This window comes from Bos indicus x Bos taurus, chromosome 19 (assembly GCF_003369695.1).
Source record: "Bos indicus x Bos taurus breed Angus x Brahman F1 hybrid chromosome 19, Bos_hybrid_MaternalHap_v2.0, whole genome shotgun sequence".
NCBI lineage: Eukaryota > Metazoa > Chordata > Mammalia > Artiodactyla > Bovidae > Bos > Bos indicus x Bos taurus.
This window is the reverse complement of record NC_040094.1, coordinates 26,379,569-26,402,005: the sequence shown is the minus strand read 5'-3', so window position 1 is coordinate 26,402,005 and position 22,437 is coordinate 26,379,569. Positions and strand designations below refer to the sequence as shown.

Sequence of the window (22,437 nt, the reverse complement as noted above, 5' to 3'; positions counted from 1 at the left end):
AAGGATAGAATCAGGATGGGCTTACATGCCAGGCTGGGGGGATTTATACTTCCTTCTGCAGGAAGCAAAAACTTAGTTGCCAACTCCACAGCAGAATGATACTCCTGGATTTATATTTTAGAAGCATCACAGTAGGATCGGCTAAAATTGGTCAACTGGCAAACTGATCTAGCCTTTTTCTCCTGTCCCAAATCCCCAGAAAATGACGTTAACCATTTTATGTGAGTGAATCTTTAGCAGCATCCCTAGTGGCTCAGATGGTAAAGAATCTGACTGCAATGAAGGAAGATCCCCTGAGAAGGGAATGGATACCCACTCCAGTATTCTTGCCTGGAGAATTCCATGGACAGAGGAGTCTGGCAGGCTACACTCCATGGGGGTCGCAAAGAGTCAGACATGATTGAGTGACTAACACTTTGACTTTTTCATTTTTCACAGCATTGTAAAATAGGAAAGGATGTCCTGGCACATCAGAGACTGTGAGGCACCTCTAAAAGGCAGAACACAGAGGGATTGGATGGAGGGCAGCAGGGCTAGCTACAGAGTTTGTAAGACCCAGGCCAAATGAACATATGGGGTTTTTGTTTAAAATGATTAAGAATTTCAAGATGGCAACAGCAGAGCATAAACTCTAGTGTGAGACCCTTTTCTGCCTGGAGCTTTTGTGTGACTGTGAAGGTCAAATGTCCATAAAACCAAGCCATGTGAAAGGAAACCATAACCTCAATCCTGCAAAGGAAGGTCTGGAGCCAAAGGTGGAGGCAGCCCAGAGGGACTGGCAGGGTCACAGGTGGAAAACACAGAAGCAAAAGAAGGTTTTGCCACTGTCTGGGCTTCCATAGGAGAGAAGCCAGGTGATTGGACTCCCCCCTCACCCCTGCTTTCACCACGCAGAGGCATCCATGCCCAAGTGTGAGAAGGGCCAAGTTTGAGGGACAGGACAGCTTGGGAGGCTGAAAATACCCAAGAGGAGCAAAATACCCAGAAGCTAATGGTTCAACTCAGCCAGCAGCAGCTCCTACCCTCCCCAATAATAAGATGCTGGAAGCTTGCAGTCAACAGACATACCACACCACTCAGAGAGAGGCTAAGGGGGAGCTGCAAACGCAAAGCAGAGTGTGTATCCAAATATGACTAAATACTAGAGGAAAACCAACAGTGTAGAAGAAAGATAGCAGACTCAATGACTGAAGGAAGTAGAGTGCAGGAAAATGGATCTGTGGGTTCCTTCAACCAACTTAATATCATAATCATAAATGGCTCTCAAATTTAGCAAGCACCAGAATCTCCCAAAGGGCTAGTTAAAACACAGATTCTGAGCCCTACTGATTCTGATTCAATAAGTCTGAAGTTCATATTTCTGACAGCTTCCAAGTGATGCTAATTTTGTGGGTCCAGGGACCACTCTTTAAGAACTACATATCTAGAAATAAGGTTATAAACTAGAGTCAGAACGCAAGTAGTAGGGAAAAAGAAAATAGTTGTCTGGAAAGCTGGAGGCAGAAAAATTGATCAAGGACACGTATACGACGACCGCTCCCTTTGTCTCAATGAGATTGTGGCCTTGATGACACTAAGTTTGTTTCAAAATAAGAAGGGCCCTGATTGTAAAGAGTCTTTTAAGTGACAGCTCATAGACTATTAGTATAAATTAATCTGGAAGAGATTTGTAAACCCTGAGCATAAAAGATTAGTGCCATGGAAAGATCCAAGTGGAATTTATCCCAGGAATGAAAGATTATTCAATATATGAAAATCAATCAATGTAATACACTGAAGGACAACATATTGTATTACAATCATTATAATATAATAAAGGACAAAAACCACATGATCATCTCAGTAGATGCAGAAAAAGCATTTGGCAAAATCTAACATCCTTTACAAAACCACTCAAGAAACCAGTAATTGGAGGGAATTTCTTCAACAACATAAAAGACTACTACAAAAAAAACAACACACAGCTAACTCATATTTAATGATGAAAGAATTAAAAGTTTTCCCCTATGATCAGAAACAAGGTAAGATGTTGGCTCTCATCACTTCTTTATTTATTTTTGTTTTGGGTTGTTGCTGGGTCTTTATTTCTGCATGAGCTTTTCTGTAGCTGCTGCGAGCGGGGGCTACTCCCTAGCTGCGGTGCACAAGCTTCTTACTGCGGTGTCTCTGTTGTTGCTAAGCATCGGCTCTAGGGCACTCGGGCTTCAGCAATTGAAGCTGGTGGGCTCAGGAGTTGTGGCTCCCAGGCTCTAGGGCTTGAGGTCAGTAGATGTGGCACATGGGCTTTGTTCCTCCTTGGTTTATGGAATCTTCCCAGATCAGGGACAGAACCTATGTCTCCTGCATTGGCAGGCAGCTTCTTTACCATTGAGCCACGAGGGAAGCCTGGTTCTTGTTTATCATTTCTATTCAGTATTATACTGGAGAATCTAGTCAGGAAAATGAGACAAGGAAAGGAAATAAAAGCCATCCAGATTGGACAAGAAGAAGTGAAACTACCTCTATTTGGAGGCAGAATAAATAGAAAATCCTAAGGAATCCCCCCAAAATAAAACCAATAAATGAGTTCAGCAAAGAGGAAGGATACAATACCAGTTTACAAAAATAAATTGTATGTCTATACACTTGCAATAAACAATCTATTTTGATTATAATAGCACCAAAAAGAATAAAACATTTAGGAATAAATTTAATAAGTGTAAGACGTGTGATCACTGACCTAGAGCCAGACATCCTGGAATGTGAAGTCAAGTGGGCCTTAGAAAGCATCACTATGAACAAAGCTAGTGGAGGTGATGGAATTCCAGTTGAGCTATTCCGAATCCTGAAAGATGATGCTGTTAAAGTGCTGCACTCAATATGCCAGCAAATTTGGAAAACTCAGCAGTGGCCACAGGACTGGAAAAGGTCAGTTTTCATTCCAGTCCCGAAGAAAGGCAATGCCAAAGAATGCTCAAACTACCGCACAATTGCACTCATCTCACACGCTAGTAAAGTAATGCTCAAAATTCTCCAAGCCAGGCTTCAGCAATATGTGAACCATGAACTTCCTGATGTTCAAGCTGGTTTTAGAAAAGGCAGAGGAACCAGAGATCAAATTGCCAACATCTGCTGGATCATCGAAAAAGCAAGAGAGTTCCAGAAAAGCATCTATTTCTGCTTTATTGACTATGCCAAAGCCTTTGACTGTGTGGATCACAATAAACTGTGGAAAATTCTGAAAGAGATGGGAATACCAGACCACCTGATCTGCCTCTTGAGAAATTTGTATGCAGGTCAGGAAGCAACAGTTAGAACTGGACATGAAACAACAGACTGGTTCCAAATAGGAAAAGGAGTTCGTCAAGGCTGTATATTGTCACCCTGTTTATTTAACTTATATGCAGAGTACATCATGAGAAACGCTGGACTGGAAGAAGCACAAGCTGGAATCAAGATTGCCAGGAGAAATATCAATAACCTCAGATATGCAGATGATACCACCCTTATGGCAGAAAGTGAAGAGGAACTCAAAAGCCTCTTGATGAAAGTGAAAGTGGAGAGTGAAAAAGTTGGCTTAAAGCTCAACATTCAGAAAACAAAGATCATGGCATCCGGTCCCATCACTTCATGGGAAATAGATGGGGAAACAGTGGAAACAGTGTCAGACTTTATTTTTCTGGGCTCCAAAATCACTGCAGATGGTGACTGCAGCCATGAAATTAAAAGACGCTTACTCCTTGGAAGGAAAGTTATGACCAACCTAGATAGCATATTCAAAAGCAGAGACATTACTTTGCCAACAAAGATTCGTCTAGTCAAGGCTATGGTTTTTCCTGTATGGATGTGAGAGTTGGACTGTGAAGAAGGCTGAGCGCCAAAGAATTGATGCTTTTGAACTGTGGTGTTGGAGAAGACTCTTGAGAGTCCCTTGGACTGCAAGGAGATCCAACCAGTCCGTTCTGAAGATCATCCCTGGGATTTCTTTGGAAGGAATGATGCTAAAGCTGAAACTCCAATACTTTGGCCACCTCATGCGAAGAGTTGACTCATTGGAAAAGACTCTGATGCTGGGAGGGATTGGAGGCAGGAGGAAAAGGGGACGACAGAGGATGAGATGGCTGGATGGCATCACTGACTCGATGGATGTGAGTCTCAGTGAACTCCGGGAGTTGGTGATGGACAGGGAGGCCTGGTGTGCTGCGATTCATGGGGTCGCAAAGAGTCGGACATGACTGAGCGACTGATCTGATCTGATCTGATCTGAAGGCCTGTACACTGAAACCTATACATAAAACATAATTAAAATAAATTAAAGAAGACCTAAATAAATGGAAAGAGTTTCCACGTTCATTCATTAGAAGACTAATATTGTTAATTAGCAATACTTCCAAAATTGATCTATAGGATTCAACAACAATCCCTATCAAAATTGCAGGTGTATTTTTTGCAGAAATTGGTTCTAAAATTCATATGGAAATGCAAGAAACACAGAAGAACCAAACAAACTTGCAAGAAAAGAACTTGCAAAATACAAAAAGTTGGTGACTCCCACATCTGATTTCAAACTTACTATAAGTGTGCAGTAATCAAGACTCTGTGATACTGGCATAAAGATAGGCATATATATCAGTGGAATAGAAGTGAAAGTAAAAAAATAAATCCATATGTTTATGATCAATTGATTTTTGACAAGGGTACCAAGATAATTAAATGGAGAAAAGAATAATTTTTTTTCAATAAATGTTGCTAGTACCACTGGTTACCCACATGCAAAAGAATGAAGTTGAATCCCTACCTAACACCATATACAAAAATTAACTCGAAGTGGATCAAAGGCCTAAATATAAAAGTTGAAACTATGAAACTCTTAAGAGGAAACATGGAATAAATTTTTCATGATCTTGCATTAGCCAATAGCTTTTTAAATATAGCACCAAAAGCACAAACAATAAAATAAAAAACAAATAAATTGGACTTCATAAAAATTTTAAATTTGTGCTCCAAAGGACATTAACAAGAAAGTGAAAATACAATCCACAGAATGAGAAATATATGTAAATTATATAACTCATAAGGATATAGCATCCAGAATATATAAAGAACTCTTACAGCTCTACAATAAAAAGACAACCCAATGTTTTTCTGGCCACACTGCACAGCATGTGAGATCTTAGTTCCTCAACCAGGGATCAAGCTGGTTTCCTCTGCAATGGAAGGATGACACCCTAACCACTCAACTGCCAGGGATTTCTCAAGACTATCCAATTTTAAATGGACAAAAGATTTGAATATATATTTCTTTAAAGAAGATTAATAATGACCAATAAGCACATGAAAAGAAGCTCAACATCATTAGTTGTCCAGTTCAGTTCAGTCGCTCAGTCGTGTCCGACTCTTTGCGACCCCATGAATCGCAGCACACCAGGCCTCCCTGTCCATCACCAACTCCTGGAGTTCACTCAGACTCACGTCCATCCAGTCGGTGATGCCATCCAGCTGTCTCATCCTCTGTCGTCCCCTTCTCCTCCTGCCCCCAATCCCTTTCAGCATCAGAGTCTTTTCCAATGAGTCAACTCTTCGCATGAGGTGGCCAAAGTATTGGAGTTTCAGCTTTAGCATCATTCCTTCCAAAGAAATCCCAGGGATGATCTCCTTCAGAATGGACTGGTTGGATCTCCTTGCAGTCCAAGGGACTCTCAAGAGTCTTCTCCAACACCACAGTTCAAAAAGCATCAATTCTTTGGCGCTCAGCCTTCTTCACAATCCAACTCTCACATCCATACATGACCACAGGAAAAACCATAGCCTTGACTAGACGAACCTTTGTTGGCAAAGTAATGTCTCTGCTTTTGAATATGCTATCTAGGTTGGTCATAACTTTCCTTCCAAGGAGTAAGCGTCTTTTAATTTCATGGCTGCAGTCACCATCTGCAGTGATTTTGGAGCCCAGAAAAATAAAGTCTGACACTGTTTCCACTGTTTCCCCATCTATTTCCCATGAAGTGATGGGACCGGATGCCATGATCTTTGTTTTCTGAATGTTGAGCTTTAAGCCAACTTTTTCACTCTCCACTTTCACTTTCACTTGGGAGATGCAAATCAAAACCACAAGTATGTACCACTTCCTCCCACGAGGATGACGGTAACCCAAAAGACAGACAATACCGAGTGTTGGCAAGAATGTAGAGAAATTCGAACTCTTGGTAGGAATGTGAAGTGGTGCAGCCACTTTGGAAAAGAGTTTGTCAGTTCTCCCAAAAGTTAAACAGTTACCACATGATACAGCAACTCTACTCATACATATATATATATACTCAAAAGAAAATATGTTTGCACAAAAACTTGTACACAAAAATTTTTACAGCATTATTTATAATAGCCAAGAAGTGGAAACAACCCAACGTCCATTGACTGATGAATGGATAACCAATATGTGATATACCCATGTGTGTGTTAGCCACTCAGTCGTGTCTGACACTTTGCAACCCCATGGACTGTAGCCTGCCAGGCTCCTCTGTCCATGGGATTTTCCAGGCAAGAATACTGGAGTGGGTTGCCATTTCCTTCTCCAGGGGATCTTCCCAATCAAGGAATTGAACTCAGGTCTTCTGCACTGCAGGCAGATTCTTTACACTCTGAGCCACCGGGGAAGCCACCTGATATACCCATACTATAGAATATTGTTCACCCTCAAAGTGGAATGAAGTACTGATTCAGTGTACAATATGGAAGGATCTCAAAAACATTATGCTAGACAAGACATCAGACACAAAAAACACATTGTTTGACTGCATGTATATGAAATTCCAGGGGCCTGGGGGTAGAAAAGTGGGAAGTGACTGCTCATGGATATGGGGTTTTTTTTGTGGGAGAGGGAAGGGGGGTGAAAAAATATTCTGGAACCAGATAATAGTGATAATTGCACACCTTCAATACTATATTAAAAACCATAAAATTGTGCACTTTAAAGGGATGAATTTTATGATATGTGAATTGTGTCTCAGTTAAAAAAAGAACTTGGCAAGACTGCTTTCCTTGGACAATGTTAATGACAGCTGTGTGCTTCCTTAGACAATTAGAACCAAACTCGCTCCTGCTCTGTGTTGTAATCTCACTTATGGATCTTTGGCTAATTAATCCAGTCTGACGTGTGAGTGGTTTATTTCTATCCTCCTCTGACCTACCAGAAAACTCTGAAAAGAACAAGGAGATAGATGCTCTAAAAAGCATAGAATGAGTCCAAGGCATCCATATTAGATTATTATGAAAAAGAATCAACCAGAGTGCCTGAAAATGAAAAGATGATTGCTTTTAAAACACACACACACACACACTATATAGAAGAGTTAATCAGAAGAAAGGAAAGAGCCAAAGAAGAGAAAAATTCGTGCACTGTTGGTTAGCTGGAACCAGACTGCTCCAGAACCCAGCAAAGACCAGAACATAAGAATAGACAGGGAGAGTTGAGACATGGTTCCAGCACCTACCTAATAGAAGTTTTGGAAGGAAAAAACACAGAGAGAAATACTTGAAGAGATAATTGAAAGAAAATGTCACAGTGATGAAAAAAAGAGGACACCAAGTTCAGACGCGGCAAAGAACAAAACCTCATCTGCAAACTTGGTTGTGAGTTTAGAAGGCAAAGAAAGAAGCTTTTAAAAACTGAGTTTCAACAAGGAGGAAAAACAGATTACTCAGAAATTTGCCTCAGACGTCTGACCAACAACACTAAAGGCAAGAAGGCCACGAGGAACGTCTTCAAAGATAGTTTGGAAGATGATTACGGATGCAGGCAAACTTGCCAAATGAATGCATGTTGAGAAATGCAAAGACTTAGAAAATGATTATCTGCAGTTCCTACTTGAAAGAATGTCTTGAGATGTTTCAGTTAACAGACAAGTAAATCCAAGAGGAAGTCGTGGAATTTAAGAAGCAGCGGTAAAAACCATATACTACAAAGGCTTAATTTACCTAATGTAAATCATTCCTCAGTAACTTAACTGAGAAGAATGAGGAGGAAGGGGGAGGGAAAAGGACGAGAAGAGAAGGGGGGAGATCAAACAAGCCCAGATCACTCTTGCCACTCAGCGTCTATCTGAAGATCCTGTGCAATGCAATTGAATAAGAAAAATAAGTAAGCTGGCTCAATATTGGCAAGGATATAATTGCTGAGATTTGTAAACAATCTGACACTCTCTCCCTAAAAAAAAAAAAGAGTTAACTGACAAACTATTAGAGCTAATATGAAAATTCAGCCAACTAGCAGGAATTTAAGAGACAAATATTTCAAATCTATAGCAGATAAATTACTTATATCCATAAAATAGGTAAAGAATTCCTAGAAACCAATAACCTGGGTTCAGTCCCTGGGTTGGGAAGATCCCCTGGAGAAGGGAACGGCTACCCACTCTAATATTCTGGCCTGGAAAATTCCATGGACAGTATAGTCCATGGGGTTGCAAAGAGTTGGACATCACTGAGCAACTTTCACTTTCACTTTTAATAATAAAAAGACAATTCAATAGGAGATGAACAAAGCCATAATTAAGAAACAGAAAAAAGAAAATAGTCAACACACTTATGAAAAAATGATCACTCTCACTAGCCAGCAAGTAAGTACAAAACAGAGCAAGAAAACGTCTTCACCTGTCAATCAGGTACAATTTTAATGTTTGATAAGATTAAGTCTGGTGAGCTTGTGGGAGAAATGGTTCACCTGATCCACAGTTGGAATAGATATACGTTCGCATGGCTCTTTTAGAAAACTGTTTAGCAGTATCTATTACAAGTTTCAACTTCTTATACTCTTCATGCATGGATCATTGTTTTAATGGTGAAAAATCCCGATGCCTATCACTGCACAGTGGTTAAATAAATTGTGGTACATCTACCGTAGAGAATACTCTAATACGGGTAAAAATAACAAGTCCCCCAAAAGAGTCTCAAAGACAGAAAGAACAACAAGGTCCTACTTTATAGCACAGGAAACTATATTCAGTATCCTGTGACAAGCCATAATGGGAAAGAATATATATATACATAACTGAGTCACCTTTCTGTACAGAAGAAATTAACACATTTTAAATCAACTATACTTCAATAAATTTTTTTTAAAAAAAGCAAAATTCCTTTGGGGAAGCAGAAAAAAAAAAACCATCTACAGACAGTGGGAGAAAACACTCACACATGAGTAAAACTCTAAGCCCTTTCTACCTATGGGTGTAGGGTCTAAATTTACACCACTCATGCAGAATGGAAACAAATCTGTAAATTCAGCATATAAATGTCCAAGATCAGTGAGACCCTCAGGTGCAGCAGAAATACAAGATCAATCTCTAGAACGACATTTTCAAAAGCTGGGGGACACAAGAGTCCCATAGAAAAGAAAAGGGTGGGGTGCTAACCAGGATGAGGTCACAGTAAAAAATGAAGAAACAAAACTCATGGGGGACAGATAGCATGCATGCAGATACACGCACACACACACAATGCACACACACACACAATGCGCACACACACACACACACACGCATGCACCAGAATTAGCACCCTCAAGAATTGGAGATAGCAGAGCAGTCTGAACGTATCTATGCAACACAGGCTCTAAATGACTGAGAAGATCAAAGAACAGGCTATAGAACATAATTAAGGTTCAGAAGGAAGAAGGTCCAAATTCCATCTGGAATTTGCAGAGTGTGAAGCGGTTTCGGGACATCCAGGTGGAGCAAGTAGGGGGCTCTTGAAAGTAAGAGTCTGGAGCCCAAGGGGGAGGTCTTGACTGGAGACGGATTTGGGGCCATCATCAAGGGTAGCTGTGATTGGCCAGGATATGAACCATGAGCAGGGGGGTGTCTCTGGAGTGAGTCCTGCGTTTAAGGGCAGGAACATTGAAGGAGGCAGGGTGAGAGCTTGATCTATATCACCACATTTTTTTTTAAATTAGAGGATCATTGCAATATCATGATGGCTTTGCCATGCATCAACATGAATTGGCATTAGGTATACATATGTTCCCTCCCTCTTGAACCTCCCTCCCACCTCCCTCACCATCCCACCCCTCCTGGTTGTCACAGACCGCTGCGTCATATATCGAACTCCCACTGGCTATCTATTTTGCATATGGTAATGGATATGTTTCAATGCTATTCTCTCACATCATCCCACCCTCTCCTTCCTTCACTGTGTCCAAAATGTCTATGTCTCCTTTGCTGCCCTGCAAGGATTGTCCATGCTATCTTTCTTGGTTCCATATGTATGCATTAATATACGACATTTGTCTTTCTCTTTCCAACTTACTTCTTTCTGTATAGCAGGCTCTAGCTTCATCCACCTCATTAGAACTGACTCAAATTGGTTCCTTTTTATAGCTGAGTAATATTTCATTGTGTATATGTACCACAACTTCCTTATCCATTCATCTGTCGATGGACATCTAGGTTGCTTCCATGTCCTAGTTATTGTAAATAGTGCTGCAATGAACACAGGGGTGCATTTGTCTTTTTCAATTCTGGTTACCTCAGGTGTACCACCAATTTTGACTGCAACCTTTTCCAGAAACTTCCTCTCCCCAAAAGAGTCTCCCGAGGCTCTCTCCTCCGGCCCCAGACTCAGCCTGTCTTACTACACTGTTGCCTTGACCATGACCCTCTTCCTCTGCTGTGAGCTCCTACAAGGACCATGAGGCCAGCCTGCTTGTCTTTATTTCCCCACCATCCTGTGTTGAGCCCATGTCTCAGCTCCAAAAGTGACTGTTGGAATGAATGAAATTGGCACGTGTGCTCTGCCGTGTTGTGGAAATTTACATTGTGAGTCCACAGAGGGATGGAACTCAGAAGGAACGAAACAGGTTTGGTTTCCTCTTCCTCATCCCCTCCTTCTCCCTCTCTCCTTCTTGCTCCCCATTTCATACTGAGAGGAAACAGCATCAGTTCTCAGACTCAGGCAAGCAACTGCCTCGAATCCAACCTCTCATGAGCTCCACAAAGTGTTTGCTAGAACTATATTTGTGCAAGACCTTTCCCTCTTCTTCCCCATCCCACGTTATAATGACCTGTCACTGAATGCACTTTGCAAGTATCAGCTCATTTAACGCGTACAACTTGTGTGCCAGCCCCATTCTGCAGATGGAGAAACCGAGGCTTGGAGAGGTGATGTGACTTTCCTGGCCACAAAGTCATGGAGCGGCAGGCAGGGCCAAGGTTCAAACCCAGACCTCTTAGCTTCCAGAGCTTCGGTTTCAGCCTCTCCCATCGACCTCCCTCGGCTTCCTCCTCCCCTGCCCTCCCAGCTCACACTGCTTCTCACTCACCACCTCCTTAGCTCACACTGCGTCTGAGTCACACATTCTTTGGCAGACAAGTACGGGCTGGGATGGGAGGGGATGGCCAGATGGGTGGTGAGTACAAGTCTGGGTTTGTCTTTTCATTGCTCCCAAACACCGTCCTGGGGAAGCACTTGGAGTCCATGACCCCTTCTGGGCTCCTGCCAGGTTGTGGGAATGGAGGAAAGAGCAGACCCAGTGTCTGTCTGCACATGTGTGGCTGGAGAGACAGGGAAATCGTCTCTGGACTGGTCTTAGGGACCAGACTCAGAGCCCATCCTTTCTGTAAATGTGACAGTGGTCCAGGAGGGCCCTGCCTTTAAGACTCTGGGTTGCTTGGACCTGATTTTGCAGGAGCTCAGAGCTGCCTTGTTGCTCTTATTCAATCAGTAAGTCATGTCCTACTCTTTGCGATCCCATGAACTGCAGCATGCCAGGCTTCCCTATCCTTCACTATCTCCCAGAGTTTGCTCAAACTCATGTCCATTGAGTCGATGATGCCATCCAACCATCTCATCCTCTGTAGTCCCCTTCTTCTTCTGTCCTCAATCTTTCCCAGCATCAAGGTCTTTTCCAATGAGTCTGTTCTTCGCACCAGGTGACCAAAGTATTGGAGCTTCAGCTTCAGCACCAGCCCTTCCAGTGAATAATCAGGGTTGATCTCCTTTAGGATTGACTGGTTCAATCTCCTTGCTGTCGAAGAACTGCCCAGCTTGGTCCAGTTTGGAAGGTGAAGCCCTGGTCTCGGAATCAGGAGACTAGCAATGTGAGGGTGATGCTGCTACTAGCTTTGAAGGACCTTGGGCAAGATTCAGCTTCTCTGAGCCTTGGGTGCTTCGTTTGTAAAATGGAACCGTCATCCCAGGCCTGTGCATTTCTCAGGATGGGCCACCTGCTTTGGGGAGGGCTCTGAATGGGGGAAGCAGGGATGGGGACAGGGGTAAGAAAATGAACAGATGCTGGGGCAAGATGGCCAGTACCAAGATGGTCATTCTCCTGGGCTGAAGCAGGACCATTTCACTGAATACCTCCGGATTGGTAGCCCAGCCCAGACCATAACTGAGAAATTATGGGGTCAAGAGAGAAAGGAAAAGAGGAGATAGGGACGAGGGGAGTAAGAGGAGTGATATACTAGGGGGCTGGAGGGATAGGAAAAGCTAACAGAAGCAGAGGCACCCTGGATCCCAGATAGGGTTCTAGCCCCAGCTCTGCTCTTCACTCCCATGTGACCATAACCAACTGCAGCACCTCTCTGAGCCTCAGGTTCCCCTAAGTCATCCAAGATTTTATGAACTCCTTGGTTTCATCCTTCACTTGCCTTTCAAAGCCTGGCTCCATAGGTTCACTGTCAAGAATGCTTCCTTGAGCTTCTTCTCCTGCCTCCTTCTAAAATTCCACCTCTCCCCTCTGACCCAATAACCCTCAGATTAAGGGTTGACTCCCCCCACCCATGTTTTGACTTACATTGCATCGCATATCACAGCACAGAAGCCTCAGTTAAATCACCTTTGGTGCCTCCTGCATGCATGTGTGCTAAGTCGCTTCAGTCATGGCTGACTCTGTGCGACCCTATAGACTACAGCCCGCCAGGCTCCTCTGTCAAAGGGATTCTCCAGGCAAGAATACTGGAGTGGGTTGCCATGCCCAGGGGATCTTCCCAACCCAGGGATCAAACCCATGTTTTTATGTCTCCTGCATTGGCAGGCAGGTTCTTCACCACTAAGTGCCACCTGGGAAGCCCTTGGTCCTTTCTACCAAGCACATATACATAGTAGCTACTCAACAAATATTCTGCTCATGATGCTAAATGGTCAGATGGACAGGAGGGGTGGATGCCTGAAAAGATATGCCTGCTTTGCCTGCGGATTAAGCTCCTGGTCAAAACTCCCCTCCATAAAAAGGCTCTGGATTTATCCTCAGCCCCCTCCTTCGTCAACAATTCAACCAAAGGAAGCGACAACTCCAACTGCTGCTCTTCTCCCCTGCCCATTCTCAAAGGCTCCTCCAGTGGTTATCCTACCTTACCAGAAGATTCCAGCAACATAGGCCTGGCAATCCTAGGAGCTGGGACCCCACCACCTGCCCTTAACTACCCACCCTCCTGAATGATCATTCAATGGACAAAGGAAGCTCTGTTGAAGTATCCTAGAGCTTTTCTGCCACAGAAAATCCTGCAGAAGTCCCCATGAGCATTCCTGCAGGCCACAGATTTCAGGGGTTGTAGGTGAAGTCCCAAGAGAGACAGATGACTCTTAACAGAAAACCCAGGTTCTAGCCCCAAATTGCCATCACTTTGACCCCCCCACCACCACTCTCCAAAACACATATAGGTATACACCCAGACCTCAGAGGAACGGAATCTCACCTTGATGCTCCTCCAGTTTCCCCATGGTCTCGATCTGCTCCACCAGGTCATTTGAATTCCACTGGCTCATCCCGATAAGGATGGCATTCTTCCCTTCAGCCACCTCCTCTGTGGAAAGAAGCAGAGAGGGGCATGAACAGGCAAAGCTGTGTAGAGGTAGCCCTAACAGGAGCTTATATCTCAAAGGAGTGTTTATTTCTTCCTGTGAGTTGAAGTAGATTTCGACTATTGAAGGTGTCGGTAGTTATAGACAGGTATAAGACATGCAGAAATTTTTCATTCCAAGAATGCATTGTTGTATCCTACAGGACCTCCATGTTACAGTAAAAGAAAGTAACAAAGAAACAGTCATGAGAGAGACTGAAAACTCAAAGAAGGCTGCATTCCTAGTGCCAAGAGTGGTCTTTCTTGAAAAGTAGTGTGTTTGGGAAGTAAAAGCAAAGCCCTGGAGTTTCCCTGGTGGTCCAGGGAAATTAAGAATCTGCCTTTCCATGCAGGAGACTCAGGTTTGATCTCTGGTCAGGGAACTAAGATCCCTCATGCTGAGGAGCAACTAAACCCATGCACCAAAACTACGGAGCCCACATGCTCTGGAGCCCATATGCCACACTAGAGAGAAGACCCTGTGCCACAGTGAAGACCCCACGCTGTGGAGTGAAAGATCCTACGTGCCACAGGCAAGACCCAATGCAGTCAAAAGTAAATACGTTAATTTCTAAAAAGAAAAGAAGAAGCAAAGCCTCGCCCCTGGGTAGCAGTTTTTCTTTCAGTGAATTACTTGACTTCTCTGAGCCTCAGTTTTCCCATCAGTAAAATGGGACTGGCAACATGTAATCATAGAGTTGTTATGAGGATTAAAGGAGCTAATGAATATAAAGGTCTTGGTGCACAGGGGGCTGTTTATACATGGGAGATGTTAAGGACATTTCTTCACGCAAGGAGGGAGTTGCCATCAGTATTTAAGCATACCAAGATTTGGCTGGGATCAGAGCAGCTTTGGAATAACTGAGAAAGCAGAAGACTTCTGCCTCTAAGCTGTGAGCTATATGGAAACTTCAACCTACATCTCAACTTTATGAACCTCTTAATGTTTCCATCCTCCCTCTAGTCTTCCCTTCAACCCTGTCTCTAGTCTTGTCCTTTCCTGGTCTGAAAGGACAGGAATTGGTGAATTAGGGGTGAATCAGAGGAATTGGTGAGGTCATATTCCCTAACCACACTGAACACCAGCCCCTGGATCCTACACCTCAACTACACACATCTGGTGCTGTCCCTCATCTCAAAAAGGGACATTTCCTCAAGGATAAACCACAGGAATGACCCCACCCTCTCTTTAAAGAGTCAAGCCTTCCTGGTAAAGAGCTTTGCGCTTTTTCTCATAGAACAGACATTAAAGGGTACTGAGAAGAATCCTCAAGCTCATCATAACCGAGAAAAAATGGGTCTGATCCGACCCATTTCACTGCCAAAGAACTTCACAGAGCAGATGGAATCAATATGGTGGATCCGAAGCTTGGGGAACTGTCCAGAGTTCTGAATCCATAATCTAGACCCCATTTCAGGCTGGAACACTCCCCCTTCCTGTCTTACTTGATGTGTTTATTTGATCTATTTAATGACATTTATCAAATCTTTACTATGCATTGAGATTGTTATGTGCTTTACAAATATTAATTCATTTCATTCTCATAACAATGCTAAAAAGATAAAATTCTTATTATCTCCATTTTATAGACAAGGAGCATGGAATAGTTAAGTAACTTGCTGAAGATCACTGGCTAGAGCCAGGATTTAAACCCAGATATACTATTTCAAGAGTCCTAAAATCCTGCCTTCCTGATGGCTTGCCCTGGACATCCTGTATCGGCAGCCCAAGCGCCACACGCACCCAGACAATTTCCTGAGCCTGGGGTGTTCCATCTGGACATGGTTTACACCTGTGGGCTGCATTGTGTTCTGGGCAGAACTCTGACTGAATTTCAGTCCTGAGTTGCTCCAAGTGAACCCGTACCTTTACAGATGGCCCTCAACTGTTCCTGTTTTCTTATCTCTTAAGTAGGAATAACACTCTGGTTCCACAACTCTTTCTAGCAAGCTTTCATGAGAACAAATGACATAGTAAACTTGAAAAGTCTACACAAGTCAAAATGCTGTAAACAAATATCAGGTAGCATTAATGTTGGGGAAGCAGGATCACCGGGGGTTTAAGAGTTCTATTATGGTGTTAGATTGACTCTTTTCAATCCTGGATGCACCATCTGCTAGCGATCTGACCTTGGACAATGACCTAGGCTTCATGAGCCTCCATTTCCTCATCCATAAAATATCAGGGTAATGCCCATGTCATAGGATTGCTGTGAGGACTAAGTGAGATAATGAAGGTAAAGAGTCAGTAAGCATCAGTAGCACACAGTAGGAGCATAGATGTGGGTAGAAGCACAGGAAGGTGAGGTACCACCCCTCTCACCACCAGAGCATGCGGTGTTCTCCTCTAATACTTAGTTCTGCTGCTGTCTGCCCCTATGTCGTTCTGTCCCAGCTCCACAGTGGAGGCGTCAGGGTCAGCCTGTAACCCACCTTGAGCGCCTGTGTCTCCTGGCTCAGTGACCCAATCATGCAGCGGTCTGCTTGTTCATTTAATATTCATCCTACAATGAATGGATTCTTGAGCAGTGCTATATGGCATGTGAGACATGACCTCCATCCTGGAGGAAATCAGTTTAGTGAAAAAAAAAAAAAAAAACCACATGGGAAATTGACAGTCAGATGAGTGAGCTAGGGCTCCTGGTCTAATGCTGGGTATACAGCAGGTGCTCACACATCCTAGCTTCCAGTTCCTCTGCCATGCATGATCCCTGTCTCTGGCTGTCTGTGACGCTATCAGAACCCCGAGAGCTCCCAGCTTCTGAGGCTGAGCATGCACCATCCTTGGCATCTTTCCTCCTCTTCCTATTTATCTACCTGACCCGCCTCCATCTTTCCCTCATGGTCTTCTGTCTGTCTTTCTAGGAAATGCATCTCCTCTCAGACTCTCCGCATGGTCCCCTCTGCTTGACGTCTGGCCCTTTCCCTGATCTCTGTCCCTCTGGGTCCTCACGTTTCTCTGTCTCAGGCTGTCTGTCACATGTGTCCCTCCCTTTAGGCCTCCATCACAATGACTCTTGGCACTTGATCTGTCTTTATCCCAGAACCTCTCTCCTCTCTCTCTTTCTTGTCCTCTCTCCCTCTCTGGGCTTCTCTTTCTCTCTCTGCATGCCTGCCCCTCAGGATCTTTCTGTCTCTGCAGGTCTCTGACCTCACCCTCTCCTTCTGGGTCACTGTCTCTCTTTCAGCTCTCTCCTGTGCTCTCTTGGTGTGTCTGTTTGTGTATCTGTGTTCGTGTGTGTGTGTGCACGTGTGTGTATCTGCGTGTGTGTGTCCTCTCCCATCCTGACTGAGTCTTGCTCTCTCTCCCTCTCTGCTTTCTCGTATTTTCCCTGGCTCCCTTGCACTCTCTGCACACTCCCTCCACAACCCATCCCTGTCTCTCCAGCTGCTCCCCCAGCTTGCAGACAAGCTTTCTCTCCCTCTCTAGGCCAATCCTCTGCCCCTGCTCTCAATACTCAGCCTTAGATCTTCAGTCTGGCAACAATGGGCTTGTCCCCTGAGTGGAAGCAAGAAACACATACACACACACCAACACACACATCAGCACACACACACACACATACACACATGGAAAGAGCAGCCAAGAAAGCTCCTTTTAGAGTCATTCAGACAAACCAGGGAGCCTCGTGCCTCAGCCCTGAGCCTCCGCTCTATTTCTCTTCATTGTAGTACAAGCCTCCCAACAGAGGCCATGAGGCCACAAAGGGCTTGTTCAGACAAAATCCTGGTTATTGATTTCGCTTTCCAACTACTGATGACTGCTCCTGGCGTGCCAGTTCCCAGCCCTGGTGACCTCTTGTGTGGACACGGGTTTTGCATGTACTTCACCCCTAGTGAACCCCAGCTCCTGCCCAGTCTAGGTGCCAGGCTCAGCTCAGCCCCCAGCACCATGACCCTGGCCTTGACCCCAGACTGACTCCTCCCCTGGCCAGAGCCTGGATACAGCAAAAGCCTTTCTTCCCACGCTGGGGCTTCTGTGTCTGCTGGACCCTCAGGACTTCAGAGCGGAGAATCTCCCTGCCCTGTGCCAGGCAGGCTTCACCTTCAGCTCATGGAGCCCAGGGCTCGGTCACCTCCCACCATCAGCTGGTCCAGTTCCCTCTCTCACTCCTTGCCACAGACCCACATGCCAGTCTTTCCAAGGACCTAGATACGCCCTGCTCTGAGGCCTCTGGGACACATGATCACTAACCTCCCTGGCTGCTGCATGTTTGCCCCATTCCCCCACCTGCAGCCATACCATCGCCCTCTCTTCATCACATAGGGGTCCCCACTCAGCCCATTCCCAAAAGCCTTTGGGGCAGCTCCTTGGCATCTGCTTCTCTACTTCTGCTCCTCCAAAGAAAGGGAGGATCAGGGGTCAGCGACACACCTGTGCTTTACATCTCCGGGGGCTCCTTTGTCCAGCTTCCAACAGCGACATCCTCCACTCCACCCATGAGACAAACCCTGTACCCTTGCCGTGCTCCAGAGGAGGGACTTGGAGCCCCTAGACTCAAGACATGCCTGAGGTCAGACAGTAACCGGTCAGTGCCCCAACCCTGGGGAGAACCTGGATGCTCTGAACCCAGACAACCTGTACCACTTTCCTCTGCTCCTAGAGATTCTGAGTTCTGAGTCTCCCTCCTAGAGCAGGAGCAGGGTGCCCAAGGCCGCCCCAGAAACATATCTGGAAGGTACCAGGCCGGTCTGTCCTCACACAGAGCACTAAGCCGGTGCCCCCTTGCTCACTCTGGCCGCATCCACCTTCCTACTCACCGCTCCAGGAAAAGCCTTGCACTGCTGCTCCCCCTGGCCAGAACGCTGCCCCAGATCCCCACATGTGTCATTTCTTGTTATTCAGCTCTCAGCTCAAGGCTACATCCTCTGGGGACCTCCTACTCACTCAGTCACTCTATTACAGCCCCATATGTTATATTGGAGGGGGGGTGCCTCCATTTTTCTAACAGCATTTGACACTCAATAAACTACTCATATTTAAAATGTACAATTTGAGAATTCCCAGGCGGTCCAGTGGTTAGGACTTGGCGCTTTCACTGCCAAGGGCCCAGGTTTAATCCTTGGTCAGGGAACTAAGGATTACAGGGAACTAACTGTAAGCGGCACAGGATGACAAAAAAAAAAAAAAAAAAGTACAATTTGATAAGTTTTGACATTTGTGCACACCCAGGAAGCCATCACCCCAATCAAGATAGTGGGCATATACCATCACCCTCAGAAGTTTTCTCCTATCCCTTTTGACCCCTCCTCCCCACCCCCAGGAGACCATAGATCTGCTCCTGTTGCTATAGACTTGTTTGCATTTTTCTAGAGTTTTCTATAAATAGAACCATAGTATGCACTCTTTCTCAGCCTGACTCTTTTGCCTCCCCATGATTACTTTGAGATTCATCCATATCACTGGGTATATCAGCTCATTCTTTTCTTATCGCCGATATCAAATACACGGATGTATTGCCATTTGTTTATTTGAACACCCATTGATGTACATTTGGGTTGTTTTTACTTTGATGCCATCATAAAGCTGCTATGAACATTCAGGGACACATCTTTAGGTGGGCATGTGTTTGCTTTCCTTTTGGCTAAAAACCTAGGGGTGGAAAGGTAGTTAATGATGATCAACTCTTTAGGAAGCTGCAACCTGGTTTCTGAAAGGGCTGTCCCATTGTACATCCCCCCCAGCAGAGTCTGAATGTCCCAATTCTCCACATTCTGGTCGGTTGTCGTAATTAGCCATTTTAACAGGTACGAGGCAGTATCTCATTGTGGCTTTAGTTTGTATTTTCCTAATAACTAACGACGGTGAACATATTTTCATTTTTTCACCTTTCGTTTTTCATTCATCTACCTTCTTTGCCAATATGTCTGTTCCTTTGTATTATTTTATTTATGGAACTTATCCATAGAACTCACTTGTGTGTTGTCTTCCCATCCATCATCACTAAACTGTACAGTCCAGGGAACTTCTCTGGAGTCTGTGGACTCTGTACTCCCTATGCAGAGGGCATGGGTTTGATCGGTTGGGAAACATATCCTATGCGTCATATAGCATGCTGCTGTTACCGCTGCTGCTGTTACTGCTGCTGCTGCTGCTGCTAAGTCGCTTCAGTCATGTCCGACTCTGTGCGACCTCATAGACAGCAGCCCACCAGGCTCCCCCATCCCTGGGATTCTCCAGGCAAGAACACTGGAGTGGGTTGCCCTTTCCTTCTCCAATGCATGAAAGTGAAAAATGAAAGTGAAGTCATTCAGTCGTGTTCGACTCTTAGCGACCCCATGGACTGCAGCCTACCAGGCTCCTCCATCCATGGGATTTTCCAGGCAAGAGTACTGGAGTTGGGTGCCATTGCCTGCATGACCAAAATAAATAAATAAATCCATGGGGACCAGGATGGGGTCTACTTGCCCTGTGTCCCATACAGGGAACACTGCCTGGTACTTGATGGGCAGATGCTCAATAATTACTTGAGAGAGGGAATGAGTGACTCTGAATTCTAGCCCCTGCTCTGCCTGACTCTTTGTGTGACCCTGACCAAGTTTCCCAGTTCTCTGGCCTCAGTTTTCCAGCCTATAAAATGGAGTGGGGGTGTTGAACTCAAAGACCTTGAGGACCCCCAGCCCTGACATGATCTGGGTTTGAGGCATGTCACTTCTTGGCCACCATGGGTTTCCCCTCACTCTGCACTCCAACCTTGCCATGGCTCCCCAGCTCTCCTTGGACTCTATCAACAGGATAGGGTATGGAGCCTCTTGGGTTGGGGCACCTGGACCCCATCACCCACCCTGCAGCATCACCCTGAGGCCCCACATCTGCTGCCATGGCCCAGGGAGTCGGCATCTTGCCCGGGGGTTGCTATAGACCCAGAGAGCTCCATAGTCCTGAGTGCCCCTCCTTGTCCCTCCCCTTCCTTACATACACAACCAGAGCCCCCCAGAGCCTAAGAGTCTCTCTTCTGCTACCAGACCATGATCCATGAGGATCTCCCGTCCCCCTGGTTAACCCCAGTGCTGGACCAATGGGCTGGAGCTTGAGGGAGAAACGGAGGGAGGAGGGCCCCATTTCATTAATAAGTCAAAGGAAAAGGCCTGGCCTGGACACTAAGCTCCTGGCTCCAGCCCCTGTCCCACCTTGATGTGTGATCTGGACAGGCCCCTTCCATGCTCTGGCCTCTGTTCCTGACAGTGTGGCTCCACTGCAGGGGGAGGCGGAACCACGGAGGCAGGAGGATGCAGGTGGGGACCGAGACCACAACCAGGTCAGGTCAGACCTCAGCCCGGGACCGGGGAAAGAGGCAGGAAGGCGACCCTTCAGAGCACACCCAGCAAGCCGGACGGACACCCACGGCTGGACCCTCGATGCTGAGAGAGCTGCCGGGTTGGCTTGAGTCAGCTCCTGGGAACGGAGGAGGTTGGCTTCACCTCTTACTGCCCCGAGCCAAGGAAACATGCAGAGTCCTTGCCCGGGGACACCTCAGGGAACAGACAGGAGGTGGGGAGTTGGCAACTCAGAACTGAAGAAGGTTCCAGCAGCCTGTGGGCGGACCATGCAACTGAGAGCTATGGATGCTCTGGGAGAGGTGACCTAGGAAGGGGCATGCGGAGAAGTGAGGTTCAGAGTCCGGTAGGCAGTGCTGAGAGGTGGAAGTCAGGGAAAGAGGCAGGAGAGTCTGCAATCCTGGGATAGTGGAGGGACAGAAAGATGGAGGAAGTAAGGACAGTGGGGAGGAGATGAGATGAAGGAAGAGAAGGTGGGACCACTCGTAAGAGAGGCGTCAGAAATGAGGCCAACTTGGGAACTGCAGAGCGAGCAGTGAGATGATAGGAGCAGAGGACAGAATGCTGAGGGTCCGCAGGGGAGGGCAGCAGGAGGGAGCCACAGCTGCTCAAAGGAAAGACAGGTGTGCAGGCCATTGGGATGGAGGTGGAGCTGACCGGCGCCTCCTGCAGACGCATCCCTCCGTGAGCCATCCTCGTCATCTGGGAATGCAGAGCCCTGATGAACTGCAAAAATATTTTAAATGCAAGTGTTCTAAGCGTCAAAATATTGAAGCCGTTGTTGTCACACTGTGGGTTAGTTGCTATGGAGAAAGTCAGCCCCGGCTGCCACTCCAAGCAGACACCAATGGGAGACAGGCAAGAAGCCCAAAATGGGCTGGTGTGGGGCTGGCATCAGGAAGGGGACTCGGCACCCAGAGTCAAAAATGGGAGAGCCTCATGCTGGGACAGCATCCCACCGCCAACCCCACTGTGATTCCTCCCCAAATCAGTCTCCATTTCTGGAGACACAGAGCTGATAGGGAAACTGAGGCCCAGAGCAGGTGACAGACGTGCCCGACATCACAGAACAAGTCAATGGCATGTTCTGTGACGCCAAGTTCCAACTGTCTGAGATCATGTTCCAACTGTCCTGCTCTGAGTCCAGAGGTCTTCCCAGCACATGCTCCGTTTCTCTTTTCAAGACCCCGTTCAGCCAGGCATTTCAAAGCTGGTTCTATCTCAGGAGTAAGTCAATCTCCCAAATACGGTGACTTCCCAAAGGGGAGCTGAGTTGGCCAAGCAAGACTTGAGGACCCTCCTAGACTGAAGACCCTCCTGGGCTTGTGGGTCTCACCCACCCCTGCAC

At 45.8% G+C, this 22,437-nt stretch overlaps 1 protein-coding gene across 2 annotated transcripts in view; it reads right to left on the bottom strand.

Moving 5' to 3' along the window:
• The window catches only part of PITPNM3 (PITPNM family member 3), a 97,033-nt gene that overhangs the window by 55,008 nt on the left and 19,588 nt on the right, over positions 1-22,437 (bottom strand). For both annotated transcript variants that reach the window (XM_027517742.1, XM_027517743.1), the window contains exon 3: positions 13,668-13,775. In XM_027517742.1, the coding sequence (XP_027373543.1) occupies positions 13,668-13,775 (108 nt within the window). The remainder of the gene's footprint in view (positions 1-13,667; positions 13,776-22,437) is intronic.